This window comes from Monodelphis domestica, chromosome 1 (genome assembly GCF_027887165.1).
Source record: "Monodelphis domestica isolate mMonDom1 chromosome 1, mMonDom1.pri, whole genome shotgun sequence".
In the NCBI taxonomy this organism is placed as follows: Eukaryota; Metazoa; Chordata; class Mammalia; order Didelphimorphia; family Didelphidae; genus Monodelphis; species Monodelphis domestica.
In genome coordinates this window covers 554386148-554407604 of record NC_077227.1, presented here as the reverse complement: position 1 = coordinate 554407604, position 21457 = coordinate 554386148, and the positions used below count along the sequence as shown (strand labels likewise).

General features: G+C 32.3%; 1 protein-coding gene across 4 annotated transcripts in view; it reads right to left on the bottom strand.

The window, feature by feature from the left end:
• Positions 1–2442: 2442 nt before the first annotated feature.
• Positions 2443–21457, bottom strand: part of SH3YL1 (SH3 and SYLF domain containing 1) — a 47665-nt gene continuing 28650 nt past the window's right edge. For 3 of the 4 annotated variants that reach the window (XM_007476209.3, XM_007476210.2, XM_007476208.3), the window contains exons 5-10: positions 13182–13294; positions 12333–12461; positions 8430–8592; positions 7791–7869; positions 7571–7627; positions 2443–2690 (exon numbers count right to left, since the gene is read on the bottom strand). In XM_007476209.3, the coding sequence (XP_007476271.1) occupies positions 2500–2690; positions 7571–7627; positions 7791–7869; positions 8430–8592; positions 12333–12461; positions 13182–13294 (732 nt within the window). In that variant the 3' untranslated portion in view covers positions 2443–2499. Of the gene's footprint in view, positions 2691–7570; positions 7628–7790; positions 7870–8429; positions 8593–12332; positions 12462–13181; positions 13295–20354; positions 20484–21457 lie in introns of all 4 variants that reach the window. The other variant, XM_007476211.2, reaches the window with a different exon arrangement.

Sequence of the window (21457 nt, the reverse complement as noted above, 5' to 3'; positions counted from 1 at the left end):
TAGAAGAAATGAGAAAATATGGGGTAGTGATTAAAAGTAAAACACTGGTGGAGGAGGGACAGAATGAAAAGATAGAGGAGAAGATCAAAAGTGGAAAAAAGATAAGAGGGGAATACACAGTTGGTAATGATAACTATGAATAGGAATAGGATAAACTCACTCATGAAATGGAAGTGGATAGTAGAGTGGATTAAAAACCAGAATCCTACAATATGTTGGTAAAAAAAAAAACACATTTGAGGCAGGAAAACACATATAAAGTAAAGGCAAGGGGCTGAAGTAGAATGTATTGTGTATTATTTGAAGTAAAAAAAGCAAGAGTAGCAATCATGATCTCAGACAAAGCAAAAGCAAAAAATAGATCTAATTAAAGGTGATAAGGAAGGAAATTACATTGTAATAAAAGGTGCCAGACAATGAAGTAATATCAATACTAAACATACGTGTCAAATGGCATAGCCTCCAAATTTTTAAAGGAGAAATTAAATGAGCTTCAAGAGGAACTAGGCAGTAAAACTATACTAGTGGAAGACCTTATCTTTCCACTCTCAGATCTAGATAAATTGAACTAAAAAATAAGAAAGAAGTGAAGAAAGTGAGTGAAATTTTAGAAAAGTTAAAACTAATAGATCTCTGGAGAAAACTGAATGGGAATAGAAAGGAATACACTTTTTTAGCAGTACATGACTCCTACACAAAAACTACCATGTATTAGGGCATAAAAACTTCACAACCATATGGGAAAAAGTAGAAATATTAGATTAATCTCTTTCAAATCCAAATGCAATAACAATTGTAATAAAAAAAAGGGGGGCCCATGGAAAAAAAATAAAAAATTAATTGGGAACTAAGAAATCTAATTCTAAAAAAGGGTTAGGTCAAAAAACAATTTGTAGAAACAATCAATAATATCATCAATGAGAATAACAATGAGGAGATAACATCAAAAAAATAAGAGAAAAAGTAAATCAATGAATTGGACATGCAACTAAGAAAAATTAGAAAAAGGCCAGGTGAAAAATCCATTAATTAAAAACTAAATTAAAAATCCTAAAAATCAAAGGAGAAATTATTAAAATTGAAATTAAAAGAACCATTTTACTGATAAATAAGACTAGGAATTGGTTTTGCGAATAAATAAATAAAATTGATAGAACATTGGTTATTTTGTTTTAAGAAAAGGAAAGGAGAAAATCAAATTACCAGGTTCAAAAATGAAAAGATCGAATTCACTACCAATAAAAAGAAATTAAAGGAATCATTAGGAGCTATTTTACTTAATTATATGCCAATAAATCTGACAACCTAAGTAAAATGGAAGAATATTTATAAAAAATAAATTTGCTTTGATTAACAAAAGAGGAAATAGAATATTTAAATAATCCCATCTTAGAAAAAGAATTCAAACAAGTTATCAATGAACTCCACAAGAAAAAGTCACCAGGCCTAGATGGATTCACAAGTAAATTCTATTAGATGTTAAAAGAACAATTAATCCCCATACCATATAAACTATTTGGGAAAATAGGCAAAGAAGGAATCCTACCATTTATTTTTATGTCACAAATATGGTGTTGATACCTAAACCAGGAAAGGCAAAAACAGAGAAAGAAAAATATAAACCAATGTCATTAATGGATATAGATGTAAACATTTAAAATAAAATACGATCAAGGAGACTACAACAATATATCACAACAATCATTCACAAAGAGCAGCTGAAATTTATACCAGGTATGCAGGAAGTCATTAATAAGAAAAGAGTGTCTATATACATCCAAATATTTTAGCCTTGCTGTTCGTGATAGAAATGAATTAGAAACAAAGTAGATGCCCATCAATTAAGGAATAACTAATCATAGTATGGCATATAAATGTAATGGAATATTATTGTTCTCTAAGAAATGATATACTAATAAATACAGAGAAGCATGGAAATATGAACTGGTACAATTTAAGTAAGCAGAGCCAAGAAAAGAATATACACAGTCACTATAATATAAATGAAAAGAACAACTATATACCAAAATATCAAATGTAAATGTATAAAAAATTAAAAGGATCAAGCAGGACTAGATTGAAGAAATAAAAGAAGACAACCCAAAGCCAAACTGTTTGGAGATGGGAAGCCCACAAGTATTACACATATTTTCAGAAAGTCTTATTGCATTAAAATAATCAGTTGTGTTGATTTTTTTCTTTCCTATAGTTTTTGTTTTATGAAATGTCTCTCTGAGAAGCAGAGGGATATTTGCAATAACTATGATATTAAAAGAAAGAGAAGATATTAATAAAAAGTTTTTTTAATATCAGTATAAATATTTGGGAAGATAAATCTTTAATGTTAATTTTGAATCATTCCATATATTTGACTTAAAATTCAAAAGCCCATATTTGCAGTTTTCCCAATTTAAAAAATAATTCAGATGGTTAGCCTTCCTATGAGGATAGTGACAGGTTTTTATTTATTTTGCTAAAGAAAAGAGAAATGAATGAAACTTAATCCACTGAAACATAATTGGCTGGAAAAATGCCAGTTTGACCACGAAGTCTTCCCTCCCACCAATCAAAATGTGAATTTGTTTTGGAAATAACTGTGATCCGGTCTCCAGCTTGGAATTTCAAATCTCCTGGTTGCTGCCCTTCAAAAGAATACAGTGCTGTCACTTCTACTGGATGACTCGAACTGCCTAAAATGAGGAGAAAAAATAGTTGATATTTTTGATTTTTTGTGAAGGGAGGAAAAGGCTGGGATAGATAAAATAACCATTTTGTAATTATAGTTTAGGATTTTCTGTTTTGAATTTATGAATATGTATTATGTTTAAAAACATATAACATATTAGAAAAAAGCTCATGAAGGAAATGGAGTGAAAAAACAGTATGCTTCAATCTGCATTTAGACTTCACCAGTTCCTGACATGATGATTGAGAGCCTTTTTTTATCATGATTTCCTTGAAGTTGTCCTAAATCCTTTCATAACTAATAATAGTTAACAGTTGATCATCCTACATTATTGCTGTTACATTGTATAGTGTTCTCCTGGTTCTGCTCATGTCACTGCATCACTTCATACAAGTCTTTCCAGGATTCTTTTATCACATTATTATCATTTTTTATGGAACAATAGTATTCCATTAGGATCATATATACCACAATTTGCTCAGTCACTCCCCAACTGATGGACATCCCTTCAATTTACAACTCTTTGCCACCCCCAAAAGAGCTGCTATAAATATTCATTCATTCATTCATTCATTCATTCATTTATTTTTACAAATTGGTCCTTTTCTCCTATCTTTTATCTCTTTGGGATATAGAACTAGTAGTGGTAGAGATGGGTCAAAGAATATGCACAGTTTTGTGGCCCTTCAGTTATGGTTTCAAATAGCTCTCCAGAATGATTTTATCAGTTCACAGTTCCACCAACAGTGTATTAGAGGCTCAATTTTCCATATCCCCTCCAACATTTATTGTTTTCATTTTTTGTCATACTAGACAGTCTAATAGGTGTGAGGTGGTACATCAAGTTGTTTTAATTTTCATTTCTCAAATTAATAGTGTTTTGGAGCATTTTCCCCATATAATTAAAGATAGTTTTAAATTCCTTATCTGAAAACTGACTGTTCATATCCTTTGACCATTTATCATCTGGGGATTGACTTGTATTCTTACAAATTTGAGTCAATTCTCTGTATGAGGCTTTTGTTAGAGATATTTGCTATAATTTTTCCCCAGTTTGCTGTTTACCTTCTAATTTTGGTTGCATTGGTTTTGTTTGTGCAAAAAAAATAATTTAGTATAAAATTATCTGTTTTATATTTTGTAATGTATTCATTCAATGTTTGGTCATAAATTTGTCCCTTATCTATAGTTGTAGCAGGTACTATGTTTATTTTCAACTAGGCATGTGAGGCACTATTTTGAATATTTGGAAAGGGTGATGGAAAGTGTAAGAAACCCTTTGAGGAATGACTCAAGGAATGAAGTCTATATTAACTTGGAGAAAGGAAGGATGATGGGAATCTCAAAAGAGCTGAATTAGAACTGACAAATCCCTTTGTTTAAAATGTCCTGCTTTCTGATAAGATTAATATTCAAATAGATAGTTGCCTATTCATTTGTTAAGTACAGTCTTGACATTTAAGAAAAAAATATTATATGAGTGATAGGAAGCAAGTAGATAGGATAAATGACTTTAAGTTATAGATATAGCCATCTTCCAAGTATTATAAGATGACATTGTTATCTTGCATTAACAGAGATACTGTGCATTCAGAATCTATATCAATCTTTCTTAAAATTTCCCTATGCCTCAAAAATCCAACTCTCTCAATAGCTATCGATTTCCTGCAAACAGTATTTGCCTTTTTGTCTATTTTTCACTTAAAAAAAACCACTCAGAATTAGTCTCTATTGCCAAGGGTAGATATATTTCCAAAGAGAAATGTATCATTCAAAGAAGAATCTTTTAAAAATAAACAAAAAAAATATATCCCTATCCCTGAGGAAATCTATTCTCTCATCAAGATATATCATTAGCCCAGGAGCAATGTCTAGTATGTGGCAGCCAACTAACTACTACTTTTAATGTTTCATTAAGTTACTAAGATATCAGACTGAATATATATGAAGATAAAGTTCTGGGGATGTCACTGGTTTCTTTAATCTAGCCATCTCCTGAGCAATATGTCGCATTTCATTTATTCCTTCTTTACTTATAATAGATTTGAGTGATCTTTTGGACAATTTGCCAATCTTATCATTATATCCAAGGTTAATTAAAATACAGCTTATTTTTCTTTGCTCAAGTTAGGGCTAGTCCTAATGAGACACAGTCAGATTCCAATCAGCATATTCTGACTAGCAAGGCTTCTCAGCAGTGTAGATAAGTGAGCCTGGGTCCCAAGGTATGTTTCACTTTTATTGACTCTTAGAAGGGAATTTTCTTTTTTGATTCTGTTTAATTTAGCCCATGTGTAAATGTTCACATATCTTGTCTATGGAGTCATATGTTAAATGAAATATTCAAAAACTTCATCAATCAATATAGTGAGAACAGTGGAGTATTTCTAGCCTCGCTAAATATTCTGACTCACTGTGCTTTAAACTTTTAAAAATAAATAAATAAACCTCTAGGCAGAAACCTTTCCACACAAATATGCTAATTGAAATCAAAATTGTCACAATATAACACTTAGAAATAAACATATAGTATGATACCCACTTAAGGCAATCTAGTTCAACTTCCTCATTTTACAAATAAGCAAAGTAAGACCTACCTGGAGACTTGCCCAAGATCACATAAGTACGGTGTCAGGGCCAAGATTTGAATCCTATGTATTTTATGTACTTAGACATATTATTCTGAAAAGTTCATAGGCCTTACCAGACTGTCAAATGAGTTCATGATATAAAAGAGGTTAAAAACTCCTCATCTAGAGCTACCTATAGGTCATTAATATGAAATATGATGCAAACAAACAAACAAAAAAGACTTTGAAATAGCCAGTCCTGGTTGATTGAATACTAAACATTACTCTTTAGAAATTACTTAGTTTATTATTCAGAATTTTACTAAATTAACATATAATTCTAACTGCCTTTAATATCCAAATTTTTAGACCACAGAAGACTAGAAACAATAAATGCACCAGAAGTAGATAAGAGAAAGAAAATGAATGTACATTTATAATTGTACTGAATACAAAACAAAATACATTATTTTCTCAGTAAAATTCCTAAAGTCAGGACAGGTTGGGTGAATTGACTTGCTATGGAGGAATCACAACAAAACAACTTTATGTAATAGGACCCAATGTGGACTTTGCTTCTGAATGTAAAAGATACAAAATAGTATTTGTGTGTGTGCATGTTTGTACTTCCAGAATGGAATAAGTATCAATGGTGCTTTAAAAAAACCAAAACTTAAAATACCAAATAATTTATAGCAAATATTTTACAGAATCACAGAGTTTCAGAGTTGCAAGAGTTCAGTAGCCATTTAGAGTAGTGGTTTCAAACTCAAATGGAAGTCACTATGGGCCAAATATTGACTTAGAAAACTATTAACATTATATATGTTTTATTGCATTTTAATTTATTTTATACATTTTTCATAATATTTTAAACTAGTTCAGAGCACATTGGGTAGTGTTGCATTGTGGGCCACATGGTGTTTGATACATCTGATCTAGATCAGCCCGTATCTGAAAGAGAATTTCCACTACAGAATGTCTAAAAACTTGTCAATTTAGCCTTTGCAAAACTGACCAGGAGAGAAAGAATGAAAGGTAACCTCCTCTACATCTGGATATTATACCTATAATTATTAGTAAATTTTTCTTCCTAAGATAACCAAGTTGAAATATGCCTCTTTTCCATTTTCAACAGTTGATCATAATCCTGGCCTTTGGGACCCAACAAAACAAGTATTAATCCCTCTGCCATGTTGACAGCCCTTTAAATGCTTAAAAACAAATATGATTCCCTAAATCTTCTATTCTCTAAGTGCTATCTCTGCAGTTCCTTTATCTCATTCTCACATGTCATTATTCCTTGGTTATTCACAGATCTGGTTATTATCTCTGACTTCCTCGACCTCTCAAATGTCTCTTCTAAAATATGGTGGCTGCAACTGAATAGAGTACTCAAGCTGGGTTTGAACCAGTGCAGAGTATAAGCAGGATAATAATGGCCACCCTTGTGCAGGGCAGGACTTAACAGAGTGCCTGGAACATAGCAAGGGATTAAGAAATGCTTGTTGATGGACAGATTGGATGCAATGGCTCTCGATGTAGCTGGAACAAGTTTATTTAATTCCCTCTGTTTGCCAGAACATATTTTAATTTGGAATCAAAATGTTTTGTGAGCATATCTGTCCCATTGCTTTCTGGTTTGGAAGTCTCTAGAAACCAAGTTTTAAAGATGACTATTCAGGAGATGCTTTTTGATCCTGCAAATATCCCCTGAGCTCCTTCGGAATAAATAAAACCTAATCTCACTGTTCTCTAGTATTATGGCTCAGGTGCTGCTTATACAATAGCGTATATGCATACACATGCATACACACCCATGCTTATATCCTCTCTATCTTTAAGTTTCCAAACAATTCTCCAAATAATTAAAAGTTAGCAGAATAACACAAGCATTTATGTTTTACAAGTATTGTGCAAAACAAGCTAAATATATTTCAAGCTATAGAAAATATGCAGAAAGTGCCTTGAATTCACTCTTATATGTAACTGGTAATAATAACAATGATAGCTAACATTTATAAATTGCTTACTATGTGCCAGAAACTGTGCTAAATGCTTTACAATAATTACACAATTTAATCCTCACAACAACCCTGGAAGGACAGTCCTATTATTATCCTTATCTTACAAATGAGGAAACCGAGGTAAACAGAGCTTAAATGATTTGCCAAGGGCAACACAACTAGTAAGTGATGGAGACCTGGTTTAAATTCTGGTCCTCCTGACTCCAAGTCCAACCCCATCTACTGTGCTACCCAACTCCTTGACTAGCTACATTGTCATCATTTTAAATGGGAAATTGTTCATTTACCAACAGAGTCCTGATAACTGGGAAGTTTGGGATAAAGCTTGCCTGAGTTTCTGCTACCTGTAGAGAAAACAAATGTACAAAAGAGGTTAGCTTATATTCACACTACTTTTTTTTCTTCAGAAATTCTCTAGCACAATCCTCAGAACTAATTATAGTATCTTGATTTCTTGGAAGTTTTCTTTAATAAAATTATCTTTGAGTTAAAAACAAACTAATTTACCTTCTGTGTCTGAGTTTGGCTGGAGAGGTGCAGGTGGTTGTTTTGGCCTGGAAGATGGTCTGAGAGGTGAGTCTTTAGGCTGAGAGGGGGGAAAAGTTCACTATTACAAAATTTAAATTTGTCATGTAAGCATATTAAACCTTTTCATTAAACTTATGCAGACTGCCCGGAAGATGACAAGTAATCTAAAGCACTGTCCCTAGTTAGCTAATGGCTCTGGAGGTTTAGAGGCAGGAGAAAGCTATGCTTTCCTAATTCTAATTCTAAAAGCAAGCTTTTTACCCAGCATAATTCTTCCATGGAAATTTAAAATTTCAGGCAAACTAGATTAATGTCTGCTTATAGATCTTTCTTTTTTTAATATGAAAATTTTTAAATAATGCAAAGATTGAGATGTTTCCCAATTTTGTCTTGTTAAAGGAAAGCACATTCTATGCTTATCCTTATATCTTTTATTTTTTTAGAGGAAATGCCATGATTGTATGACATTTTAACAATGAATTTATGTAAATTGAATAACTAAGGGAAATTTATTTGGCTGTTAAGAATCCTATGCCAAGAGATGGAAAATCTCCAGCAAATAGAAACTTTCAACTGAGGTGAATTAAAGCAGTAGGAAAAAGCAAATTTTATACAAGCCTTCCTCTGTTCCCTTGCTGTTTTTCGTTCATTAATTCTTTGCTCTTCTTTTTCATATTTTTCAGTAAAGGAGTCAAGAATTTCATACAGATCTTCTGCTTGAGCCGGCTGTGGCATGTCTCCAAATAAAATGTCACTGGCACGAACATCCTGACAGTAAAACCTAACAAAGAAGATCAGGGAATATAAAATTTCCTGGAAACTCTTAGGATTATAGCAATGGTTAAAACATCTTTCTTTTGCACTGGGATCCACAATTTCTTTTAGGAAAATGTCTGAATTGAAAATTTATTAATTTTTAGAAACCAAATGATTTCATCAGATATTTTTCCATTTTCTACTTTTACATATTTTAAACAAATAAAATGCATAAAATAAAATAATACATAAAATAAACAAATAAGTCCTTCCTATTTATGTCTTATATTCATAAGAAATTTTAAATCAATTAAGGTTAAAGGACTCTTTCATACAAATTTGTATCCCAACAACCTTCAATTATGTCTGAGAAATAAAAGGTGCTCAATGAATATTTGCTGATTTAATTGAGAAGTTGAACACTTCCCTTATATATTACAAGTTTGGTATAAAAAAAACATTTTCTCAGAATATAAAGAAAATAAATTGATGGGAAGAATTAAATTCTTTTATGTAAGACCATGACATTTTAAGTAATCAAAAATTTTCAAGATTATCCACTGAATTAAGGTAAAGGCATTTTGTTCTTCTTTGTCTCTCTTCTTGCCTTATTGGTATAGTTTTATATTTTTAGAGCTATGTTAGATAATAGTGAGGATAGATTTCCTTTACCCTTTTTCTCAATCAGAAAATGTCCAGTATTTCTCCGTTATATAAAACATGGACCTTTGGTTCATGTTAAGGAGGTCCTTCTATTACTATTTTTAGTGCTTTAAAAGACTATAACTATATAATGTATTCTATCAAAGATTTTTCCTATTTCTATAAATATAATTATATTTTTTAAAATCTGAGGACCTACTATGACAAAGCATAAGTAATTGTCTAGAGCAAAACCAACAGTCTACTCCCAGTAAAAATAGTTCCAACATATGATAATAAGTTTTATTATATTACTATATTTTATTAGCTGATATTTTACATAAAATTATTTTTAAATTCATTGGTTTAAGGATGGTGATGCAGGAGACAGAATAACAGACCTGGAGTCAGGAAGGTTCATCTTTCTGAGTTCAAATTTGACCTCAGATACTTACTACCTCTGTGACCTGGGGCAAGTCACTTAACCCAGGTTGCCTGAATTTCCTCACCTACAAAATGAGCAGGAGAAGGAAATTGGAAAACACTCCAGAGTCTCTGCCAAGAAAACTTCAAAGGGGGTAATGAAGAATCAGGCATGACTGAAATGACTGAACATAGTATAGCCTAGGTCTTTGATTTCATAGATATAGGGAATTTCCAGAGGAGGAAACTCTTTCTACAGAAGCTCTACAAAAAAATATCTGTAACTTACACTCTTAAGAGAGTAGCCTAAAGCACTCACAGATTAAACGATTTGCCCAGTCATAGAGACAGCTGGTATCAGAAGTGAGATTTGCAACCAGGTCTTCCTGATTCTGAGGACAGTTCTCTATCTATTGCACCATGATGAATTAATATTATCTTTCTTTAGTTTGAGGACAACATATTTATTTTTAGGGAAAAATTGGTAATTTCCTCCGCCCCTCATTCCTAATTTATCTTTGTTCTCTGTGTGTGTGTGTGTGTGTGAGAGAGAGAGAGAGAGAGACAGACAGACAGACAGACAGAGACAGAGAGACTAGATCTATGATTTCATTGGTATAAGGATCCCCTCAATGAGAATACAATCTAACAATACAAGTCAGAAACACTTTGCAAATTATAGTCTTAGAGAAATGCTAAAGCGACTTTTCCTGAGTCACAAACTAGTTAATATCAAGAGAGAGGGTTGAACTTGAACTTTACTAGCTCTAAGGCCAGCTTTCTATCCCCTACACCAAGTTGTCTCTAAACATATATATATTTATGTTATGTGGCTATATATTTTATGTGTCTGTAGGTATACATAATAATATACCTCAAAGTTCATATAGTGCTTACTATGTGCCACATACTGTTATGAGCTTTACAATTATTATTTCATTTCACCTCCGACAACTCTGCAAGGTATGTTATTATTATTCCCATTTTATAGATGAGGAAATAGATGAGGCTAATAGAGGTTAAATGACTTGTCTAGGGTCACATAGTTAATAAGTGTCTGAGGGTGGATTTGAACTCAGGTCTTCCTTGGCCCTCTATTTGATGTGCCACCAAGCTATACATACAAACATATATATATATATATATATATATATATATACACACACATACACACACACACACATATATAGAGACAGACAGACACAGACAGACACATATATATGATGGTGTATATATATGTATGAGAAGGGAAAATATATAAAAATAAAAATATATTTAAGGTGATGATACAGGGTACTGGCAGAAGGGAATTTTTCCTTATATAGGAAACTCTTATTAAGATATTATCCACTAAAAGCAAACTTTTCTACCTTGTTTTTAAACCCTTACCTTCTGTCTTAGAATCAATATTGATTCTAGAACAGTAGAGGGGTAAGGGCTAGGCAATGGGGCTTAAGTGACTTGCCCAGGGTCACACAGCTAGGAAATGTCTGAGGTCACATTTGAACCTAGGACCTCCCATTTCTTGACCTGGGTCTCATTCCATTGAGCCATCCAGCTGTCCCCTTTTCTCCTTCTTCTGTTAACATTTTGTAACTCTTCTTTTAAATTACCATGCTCTAGTTTGTCTGTTCTAATTATTATTCCATGTATTAGCCCTATCTCACCTACATAAATCTCCCTGTAAATTCCTTGGAGAAGGAACATTTTTCATCAAGACCATAGAATTTAAGAGCCTAAAAGGGCATTAGAGACCATCTATTCTGATTCCATCATTTTATAGATGAGGAAACTGAAATTTGAAGGTCTGAGTCAAGACTAGGAATTGTAAAGCTCAGGGCAAATTCCTTTGCTGAAGAGAGGTAAATGGGATGGCATAGAAAACCATCTGACTACAGGTACTGTTGTGCCATTTGAGGGAGTAGCCCATCCTTTATAATCTGCTCTATGTCTCAGGTGTTTGGAGGTGACAGAGGAGGTGGGTGCCAGGAGAGGGGAACTACAGGCTTAGGCTCCTGGGGCGGGACTGGTAGCTTCAGGAGTATATTATGCACTGATGTGGGTCACTGAGAGACCATAAGGAAAGTGTTAGTAAATATGACTGTGCGTCAATGCATTGGTAAAGGATGTGCAATGTCCGTTACCAAACCTTACCTATTCTCTACTGTGATAAAGGATGGAATTGTGATAAAGGATGGAATTGCAAACCTTTCCATCCTTTATCACACTAGCCCTGCCACAAAATGATAGCCTTTTCTGGTTCCCCAAACTGTTCATGCCTCCCTCTCCAATGTTACCCTGAAACTGTGTTATGTGCGTTTGCATGTACCAGTGTGTATGCCTATATATTTATGTGGAGTCTTACCAGTTACTGTGTAAGCTTCTGAAGGCAGGGATATTTGGTACTGTCTTTGTATCCCCAGCACATATCAGAGTCTAGGATAGAGTAGGGTCTTCATAAATGATTGACTGATTGTGGTCAGAGTAAATAGGACAAGATTTTTACTCATCTCCTCTGATTCAAAATTCATTGCTATGATCCCTAAAAATGAGAGGTATTTTGTTTCATCCACAATGGTATACTACAGATAAACAGTAGAAAAATATTTGCCTGTGCTTGCTAGACTTCTTGTATTCTTTCCATCAGTTTCACAATATTTGTTTTTCAAATTAATTCAAAATAGTTTGACTTGAACTTACTTTCGATTTGTTTCTTTCCTCTCAATTAAGCAACTTCCTTCTAACGATACTCCAGCAAACAAACCCCGTGACTTGCAATATGTGTAGACAGCAGCTGAGCTTCGGATTGCAACATTTCCTTCTAAATTCCTAAAAAAGCAGATTTTGTAGGATAGATCTGACTACAGCTTTGGCCCATTATCATTAGAATTTGAATATCACTACATTTTTGTCAGAATAATTTAATTTTGTAGTCTGAGATAATTTCTGTTTGTTTTATGTATCTTATTTTGTGACAATTCAACTAAAGGTTATTTCTTTAGAATAATATGTCTAGGAGCCTTACAAGAAAAAGGACTAAAGACACAAAGGATTAATGGGTTTTACTGGTAGGAACACAATCCAATTAAACCAACTGAGACATAATTTTAGATAATATCAAGAAAAATATGTATGAGGTCTATTTTGAAACTGCCTTTTTAATATTTCTCCAATAAACCATATTTCAAATGCAGTCTAATTTATATCTCATGAGATTTGAAACTTTGAAGCCTTTTGTGTAGCTTCACTAATATTATATGCCTTCCTCAAACAAACTGAATTTAGGATGTTTTCAAAATCACTGAATTTATCCACTCCATATCATACAACCTCTTCATTTTCCTCCCCACTCCAGTCTATACAGTTCAATTTCTAAAGATCACACTTTGTAATTAAGGAAAAGAAAATCTACTTTAAGTCTCATGAAAATTTCTAACCAAAAAACTTTAACCACAGTTTAATTTAAATGCATTTTCTTTCTGAAACATACAATAATGTATTAAATAGGCTTATACCATCAAGATAGGAGAATGTTTTAAACATACTCACCTTCCCAAAGGCCCAACAGCCACAGTAAAATTCCCACCAAGTGTAAGGTTACCACCTTTTGCAAAAGCTTCTACAGCTCTGTCATAATTCAATATTATTACTAAATCGGACACCTAGGAATAAAAAATTAAAAATTTTATTTGAAAAATACATATGAAAGTACAACATTTTAAAAATTATCACATAAATATCTCTAATGCATAATAAACTGCATCAGGAATTTTATCTCTTGGCTAAAGGAAAGGAATTAGTGCATAGTTAATAAATTTAAAAGTTAGAGGAATAGAGTAAGGAAAGAATTATCAAATCAAATGCTACCAATTCCATAAATCTTTCTCTGGATCTTCTTTCTACTTTTCTCTCCCTTACTCATCAGCAACATTCTCCTCCTTTGTACTTCACCTAGCCCTTTGATTTACAAATCTTTAGTGCTCTTATCATCTAATATGGATAGTCTAGTCCAGTCCAGTCCAGTCCAGTCCAGTATAGTGTAGTGTAGCATAGTGCAGCACAACATAGTGTAGTATGGTATGGTACAGTATAGTATAGTACAGTACAATGTTATAGTAGTGTACAATATAGTAAAATAATAATGTGGTCTATTTTATCCTAATTTTAGAATGCAGGTACCATAAGAGGACTATGTCTAATCCAATTCTCATATCTCTCCCACTGCCTAACATAGTGCTATATGGAAAATACTTGCTAAATGATTGTTGTGAATGGTTCAACCATTTTTATATGCTAATCCATAGATCCCATATATTTAAGCTTAAATCTCATGAAAATAGAATAAAATTAACATAAAGGTAAACATACTCCCCTAATAGAAAACTTGAGGAAGAAGGGAAAAGGAAGAAAGTAAAGAAATGGGAATAAACCATAAAATAGGGTAGGAAGAGAAGAAAAGATGTCTCATTTACAGTAAGACAAATAGATGGATATTATAATTTGAAAAAATATATATCTTATATTGGTGTAGCCCTTTTAACTTTCTCAATCTCAGTTTATTCTCACAACTATGAAAGACATGCAAGAGGCACATGTAAGAGGAAAACTAAGGAAATGAAAAATTAAGTAAATTATTTGCTCTAGGTACAATAGCTATAGGTCTGCTGCATTATTAGGTTTACTTAACTGTATTATTTTGTTAAAAAAATCTCTCACTAAATGGAAGTAATATGTAAATGTTTATAATTTAAAACAAAACATCAACGAAATTTAATAGATAGAAATAGATAGGCAGATAAATAGAAAAAAATAGATAGAGGTGGTAAACTAAATCTGAGGATTTTTTTTTCTAGAATGCTATTCATTAATATGAGATGTTTCCAAAGAACAAATTATTTGTATTTTCTACAAAGACGGACTATAAGTGTTTATTGATATTTTTAATCACCATAATTTTCCCTAGTTTATTCCCTCCCCTTTCTAAGAAAGCCATTAGACAAAAAAAAATGGACATTTTTAAGACAAAAAAAGAAAAAAGAGGGAAAATTAGTATAATTGATCAATACATTTAAAAATTATAAAAACATATACAATATGTCACACATATGGATCTATGGAAATGGATTGGGATGTAGTCTATCTGTTCTTTCAAACTGTTTATTCTTGATAATGTTACAATTTATAATTCTAATTTATGTATGTGGTTATTTTTTTCCTTTTGTATTATTGGAATAATATATTTTTTCATTGGCTCTGAATCAGTTCATTTAGAATTTTCCATGTTCATTTCTTAAAGCATGGCTATATTCCATTACATTAATATATTACAATCTTGCATATTCCATTACATTCAAATATCATAATCAAGCATTCCCTGGCCAGAGAACCTCTATTTTATTTCAAGTTCTTTGCTATCACAACAAAATTCTGATATAAATATTTTGGTATTTCTGGGAACTTTTTTGAATCCAGAATCAAAAGATGGAGAAATTTTTATCTCTCTGTTTTCACAGTTCCAATTTTTTCTTTAAAATAGTTGCATTACTATCCTGTTTCTGCCAATTTCTAGGGTTGTTTTGATTTGTTACTCTTTGTCAGTAATTGGAGCATGTATTTAATGGAGAAACCATTTCTTTTACTATTTTTAATAAAATTTTTCTGAAATTTTGTGATCTGTTGCCTCTTCTTCCTCTCTAAGATGGCAGGTAATACAATATAGGCTATATATGCACTGTCATGTAATATATATATTTCTGTGTTTGTCATGTGATGAAAAAAGACACATAACATTTATACAGATTGGGCCATTCTTTCATGTGACTGTCAAAAATTGGCCATTCTTCTTTTAAAAAACATTTGCTTATGTCATGACCAATTATCTATTAAGAAATGGATTTTAGTTTTATAGTAGGCATCCCAAAAATATTAGTGAAGTTTTAAAGCTTATTTTGAGTAAAGGCCCATCTATTCCTATATTTTCTAATGTTTTAAATAGGAATGGTTGTTGCATTTTGTCAAAGGCTTTTTTCTTCACCTATTGAGATAATGTTTCTCCATTTTGGTCATGTGAGTGATAGGGACTGATCTCTTTTCTTTGCCTCAGCTATCTAAGGGCTTGGGCCTTTGGCCCAGCCTAAGCAGAGGGGGTATTTAAGCCCTATTCCCTTCTCTCCCCTTCTCTCTCTCCCTCTCTCTCTCTTTCTCTCTCTCTCTCTCTCTCTCTCTCTCTCTCTCTCTCTCTCTCTCTCTCTCTCTCTCTCTCTCTCTCTCTCTCTCTCTCTCTCTCTCTCTCTCTCTCTCTCTCTCTCTCTTTCTCTAATACCTTTCTTCCTCCTGTTTGTAATTAAAAACTCCATAAAAGGTTGACTGCTGACTTGAGTTTTCATTTAAGAATTACATAGCTGAATTCCTTGGCGACCTTAAATTAATATATATCAGTCTTTTAAAGTGATTTCCATGTCACAATAATCATGTGATTTCTGTTAGTTTGGCTACTGATACAGTCAATTATGTGGCTAGCCTTGCATTCGTGGTATAAATCCCACCTGGTCATAGTGGATAATCCTTGTGATGACTTGTTGTTGTCTCTTTATTAGTATTTTATTTAAGATTTTTGCATCTAGGTTCATTAAGGAGATACAAAATAAACCCACATAAATCAGCATTTCAATATATATTTCTGAAAAAAAATCAGCAACAAGAATTAGAAAAAGAAACTCCATTTAAAATCACTATAGGTATTATAAAATATTTGGGAATGTTTGCTAAGACAAATTCAGAAATTGTATGAACACAACAATAAAATACTTTTCATACAAATAAAACCAGGTCTAGACAATTGGGAAAGGACAAGTTAATACAATAAAAATGACAATCCTACCTAAACTAATTTATTTATTCAGTACCATAGCTATCAAACTACCAAAAAAACTTTGTTATAGAATTAGAAAAAATTTTTTACAAAGTTCATCTGGAAGAACAAAAGATCAAGACTATCAAGGGAAATAATTAAAATAATGTGAAGGATGGAGGTCTAATAGCACCAGATTTTAGTACTATAAAGCACTGATAATCAAAACAATATAGTACTGGCTAAGAGATTGAATGAAGAGAAGATCAGTGGAATAGACTTGGGGTAAATGACCTCAGCAAGATAGTGTTCAATAAATGCAAAGATACCAGTTTTGGGGGCAATAATCCACTATTTGAAAAAAAAACTGCTAGGAAAATTGGAAAACAGTATGGGAGAAATTAGGTTTAGATCAACATCTCAAACCCTAAAACAAGATAAATTCAAAATTAAATGACTTAAAGATAGAGGGAAATTATAAGCAAATTAGGTGAACATAGAATAGAACACCAGTCAAATCTATGGGAAAGGAAAGAATGTAAGATCAAGCAAGAGAGAGAGAACATTATAAAATGTAAAATGAATAATTTTTATTATATTACATTGAAAAGGTTTTGTACAAACAAAACCAGTACAAACAGAATTAGAAGCAAAACATCAAATTGGGGGGAAATTATAACAAAAACTTCTGACAAAGGTCTAATTTCTCAAATTTATAAGGAACTAAGTCAATTATACAAAAAGAAAAATCAAGCTGTTCCCCAATTGACAAATGGTCAAGTGACATGAGTAGACAGTTTTCAGATAAAGAAATCAAAACTATCAATAAACACATGAAACAGTGCTCTAAATCTCTCATAATTAGAGAAATGCAAATCAAAACAATGCTGAGGTACCACCACACACCTAGCACATTGGCCATTATGACAGTAAAGGAAAATAATAAATGTTGGAAGGGTTATGGCAAAATTGGGATACTAATGCATTGCTGGTGGAGTTATGAACTGATCCAACCATTCCAGAAGGCAATTTGGAATGATTCCCAAAGGGTTTTAAAAGCGTGCATACCCTTTGATCCAGCAATACCACTACTAGGTTTTTACCCTAAAGAGATAATATATGATACCCTAATATAGATACTATAATATAGATGCCCTAATATAGATAATATAGATACCTTAAAGAGATTTGTACAGAAATATTTATAGCTGTGCTTTTTGTTGTGTCAAAAAATTGGAAAATGAAGGGGTGTCCCTCGATTGGGGAATGGCTGAACAAATTGTGGTATCTGATGGTGATGGAATACTATTGGGCTGAAAGGAATGATAAACTGCTTGATTTCCATAAGAACTGGAAAGACCCCCCAAGAACTGATGTAGAGTGAAATGAGCAGAACCAAGAGAACATTATACACAGAAAGTGAAACATTGTGGAACAATACAATATAATGGACTTTGCTAATACAAGACAATCCCAAGGGATTTATGAGAAAGAATGCTATCTACATTCAGAGGAAAAACTGAGGGAATAGAAACACAGAAGAAAAACATATGACTTATCTGTTTATATGAATATATGATTTGGGGTTTTGGTTTTAAAAGATTGCTTTATTGCAAAAATGAATAAAGTGGAAATAGGTATAAGCAATAACATTTGTATAATCCAGGGGAAATGCTTATTGGATCCAGGAGGGGGAAGAGGAGGAAAGAAAATGAAATATGTAAACATGGAAAATATTTTTAAATTTTAAAATTAAAAATAAAAGAATTCCCCAAATAGGATGATAAAGAATTGGACATGACTGATATGACTAAACAATGGTAAACCTTTCTTTCTACGTCCTTTTATTTCCCTTGATATTTTAGTTTTTTTATTCTTCCAAATGAATTTTGTTATTTTATTGAGTTCTATAAAGCATAAGTGTGAAATATACTTTTGGGTTGCTGAAAACAGTGCTGCTGAAACATATTAAAAAGTAATTGGAAACTATTTTACAAAATATGTAGAAATTCAATATGTAGTTTTATAAGTCAGTACATGGGCAAAGTTTTTGAGTTGTCCTCGTTTCTATTTGAATTTTATTGCATTGCTATAAATTAGCCCTTTGATAATTTGATTGAGATAGCTTTAAAACTGTAAGTGACCCAGCCACAAATATTGAATATTCTTCAATTGTTTTTTTTATTTTTACAAGGAAAATTTGTAACAAATCACAGAAGTTCTTTGTCTGCTTCAACAGATCAACTAATCAGAGATGTTTTGTGCATTTTGTGGTTATTTGGAATAGGATTGCCCTTTACATTGCTGCCTCTTGGATTTTGTTGTTATTACATAAAAATGCTGTTTATTTTTGAAGGTTTATTTTGTAGCCTACAAATTTGTTGCAAGTATTGTTTCAATTAGTATATATTGGTTCCTTATGATATTCTAGGTACATAGTCATATTATCAGTAAATGGGGACAATTTTATCTATTTATTTAAATGTATGCTTTTAATTTTTTACTCTTTAATCTATTGCTAGTATTAGATTAAATAATGAAGAGCATATGCATATTTGCTTGACTCCTATATATTAACTGGGAGAAAAAATGTATTACTTCTCCATTCAACATGATGTTCACTTTTAGTTTTAGATAGTAAAATTTTATAATATTGAAAAAGGTTGCTTTGTGCCTGTACTTTGTAAGGTCTTTTAATGTAAACAAGTGGTGTATTTCATTAAAGGATTTTTCTGCATACATTGGATTGCCTTGTTCTGTAGATTTTTATTTTTAATAGTTATACTGATTGTTTTCCTAATGTTGAGCCACCCATACATCTCTAGTACACCCCCAACTTGGTCATGATAAATAATTTCCTTACTGTAGTCTTTAACAAGATTTTATTTGAGACTTTTGAATCAATATGCATTAATGACAGTGGCCTCTGGTTCTCAGTTTTATCTTCTGTGTTTTAGGTATCAGGATTACATTAATCCATCAATGGAATGTGGTAGGACAATTTCCTTCTCAATATTTTGAAGATAATTTGTGAATCAGTATATAATGTTTGCTAAAAATATGATAAAATTAAGTTGTGTATCCGCCAGAAGCAGAAGCATCCCTCCTTTCCTTTGGTAGTTCCCTTTCGGATAGTTTTTTTTTTCCCTTTTCTGAGATTGGATCACAATTTGGTTTTCTGTTACTTTGAGCATTTGATATTTTTAAAACTGTTGCTCTATTTCTTTCATTTTCTCATTTTTGATAATATATCAGGTGCACTATTGCACCCAGTACATTCTGATGGCTATTTTTATTTCATCTGACTTTGTTTTTATTGCACCTTTATTTGATTTTTGCCTTTTTATTTTTAACTGACTGTTTATATATTTTTAGGCTTCACATAAAGGCTATAGTTTTATTTATCTTTTTGTAGTTTTTTAACTTTCCAGTTATCTATTTCTTCTATAATTTTTAATATCTTATATTTGTGTTTATTTTAGATTTACTTGGATTTTTAAGTTTATTTTTTAAACAAATATCCATTTTAGCACTCTAGTACCTTAAACACCAAGCCACCTCAAGAGGTAGACAAATTAGAATGGAGGTGACTCATTACCAAGATAAAGATATACAGAGGTGTTGAGATGTCGACTGACAAGACTCAGAAAAAGGAATTCTTTAGGATAGTACTAAAATTAGACCAGCTCTGAGAAACTGTAGCATGTATAATGGCCACAGGCTGGTAAAACTGTCTTGGTAGATAGGCTAAACCAGGTTGATGGTAACTGTTAGGCCTCAAATCTGTCAACATATTAGGGAGATGCCAACCCCAAGTATGTGATGGATGGATGGATGGATGGATGGATGGATGGATGAGAACAATTTGTTACCATTGCCATCAAGACAGCTGAAGCAGGCACTATGAGATTGGTCAGATATCTAAATTCCAAGGTCATCCGTTGTATCCTGGCCATCACTGGTCATTCTGACTTTTATCTTGCCACTAGACTTTGATGATTCTGGAAGAGAAAGTAAGGCTGACAACTTTATATAACTTTGTCTTACTTAAATCCAAATTACTCTCAAGTCAAGGCATCACCTCTGTGATATCATTTGGTCCTTTTCAAAACAAATGAACAATAATGCATTCTTTCTGTTCTTCCAGGCTATCATTCCTGTTCTGGCCTTATTTTCCTGCTTTTACAGTCTTAACTCTGTGGTTAACTAGTTTAAGAAGGAATTGTTCACTACTTTTCAATTATATTGTTTTCTTGTTCTCCCTACAGATAATCTTTATATTTCCAAATCTAGGCCACCTCCACTATTTGCCTTCCCTACTCCTCACAATATGTTGAATATTGCTAGAGAAAGTCATATAATTATGCCAAGTGGAACCATTCCAAATTTATTTTATGTAACTCAACTTAGTCCTCAATGCTTCATGACAACAATTTTATTATTATTTCCTACTTTATTCTCTGTCATATCCCTCACAACAGCTACTGCAAATTTTCTCTACTTTCCTGAAGCTCCTCAATGCTACTCCTTTAACTACGGTCTTTTTTTTAGCAGAGGATTTCATATACTATTTTCCTGAAAAAATATTGGTTATCTTTGTTAGTTCTACCTTCCCCACTCCACAGGTGAAAAATCTACATCTTTTGCTCCTTTGCTCCAGTCTCATAGAAGAAAAGTAGCCTTTTTGCTAAGGATAACTTCTCTATGTCCCTAATCTTACCACCTCCTGTATTCTCTGGAAGTTGATCCCTTTTGATCATTCAGATTTTCTTTTCTGTCTCTTCTACATTGATTCTGTCTCTCCTCTCCTCTCTTTTTCTCTTCTTTCTCACCCAACTTATTGACTCTCCTTTTTATCTGTAAAAATGCTCTTCTCTTTAACCTAGAGCCACACAAATTGAGAATCAGAATAGCCTTCAGTAAGCATCAGTAAGCATATCAAAGATAGCCCAACCTTAAAAAAATCACAATACAA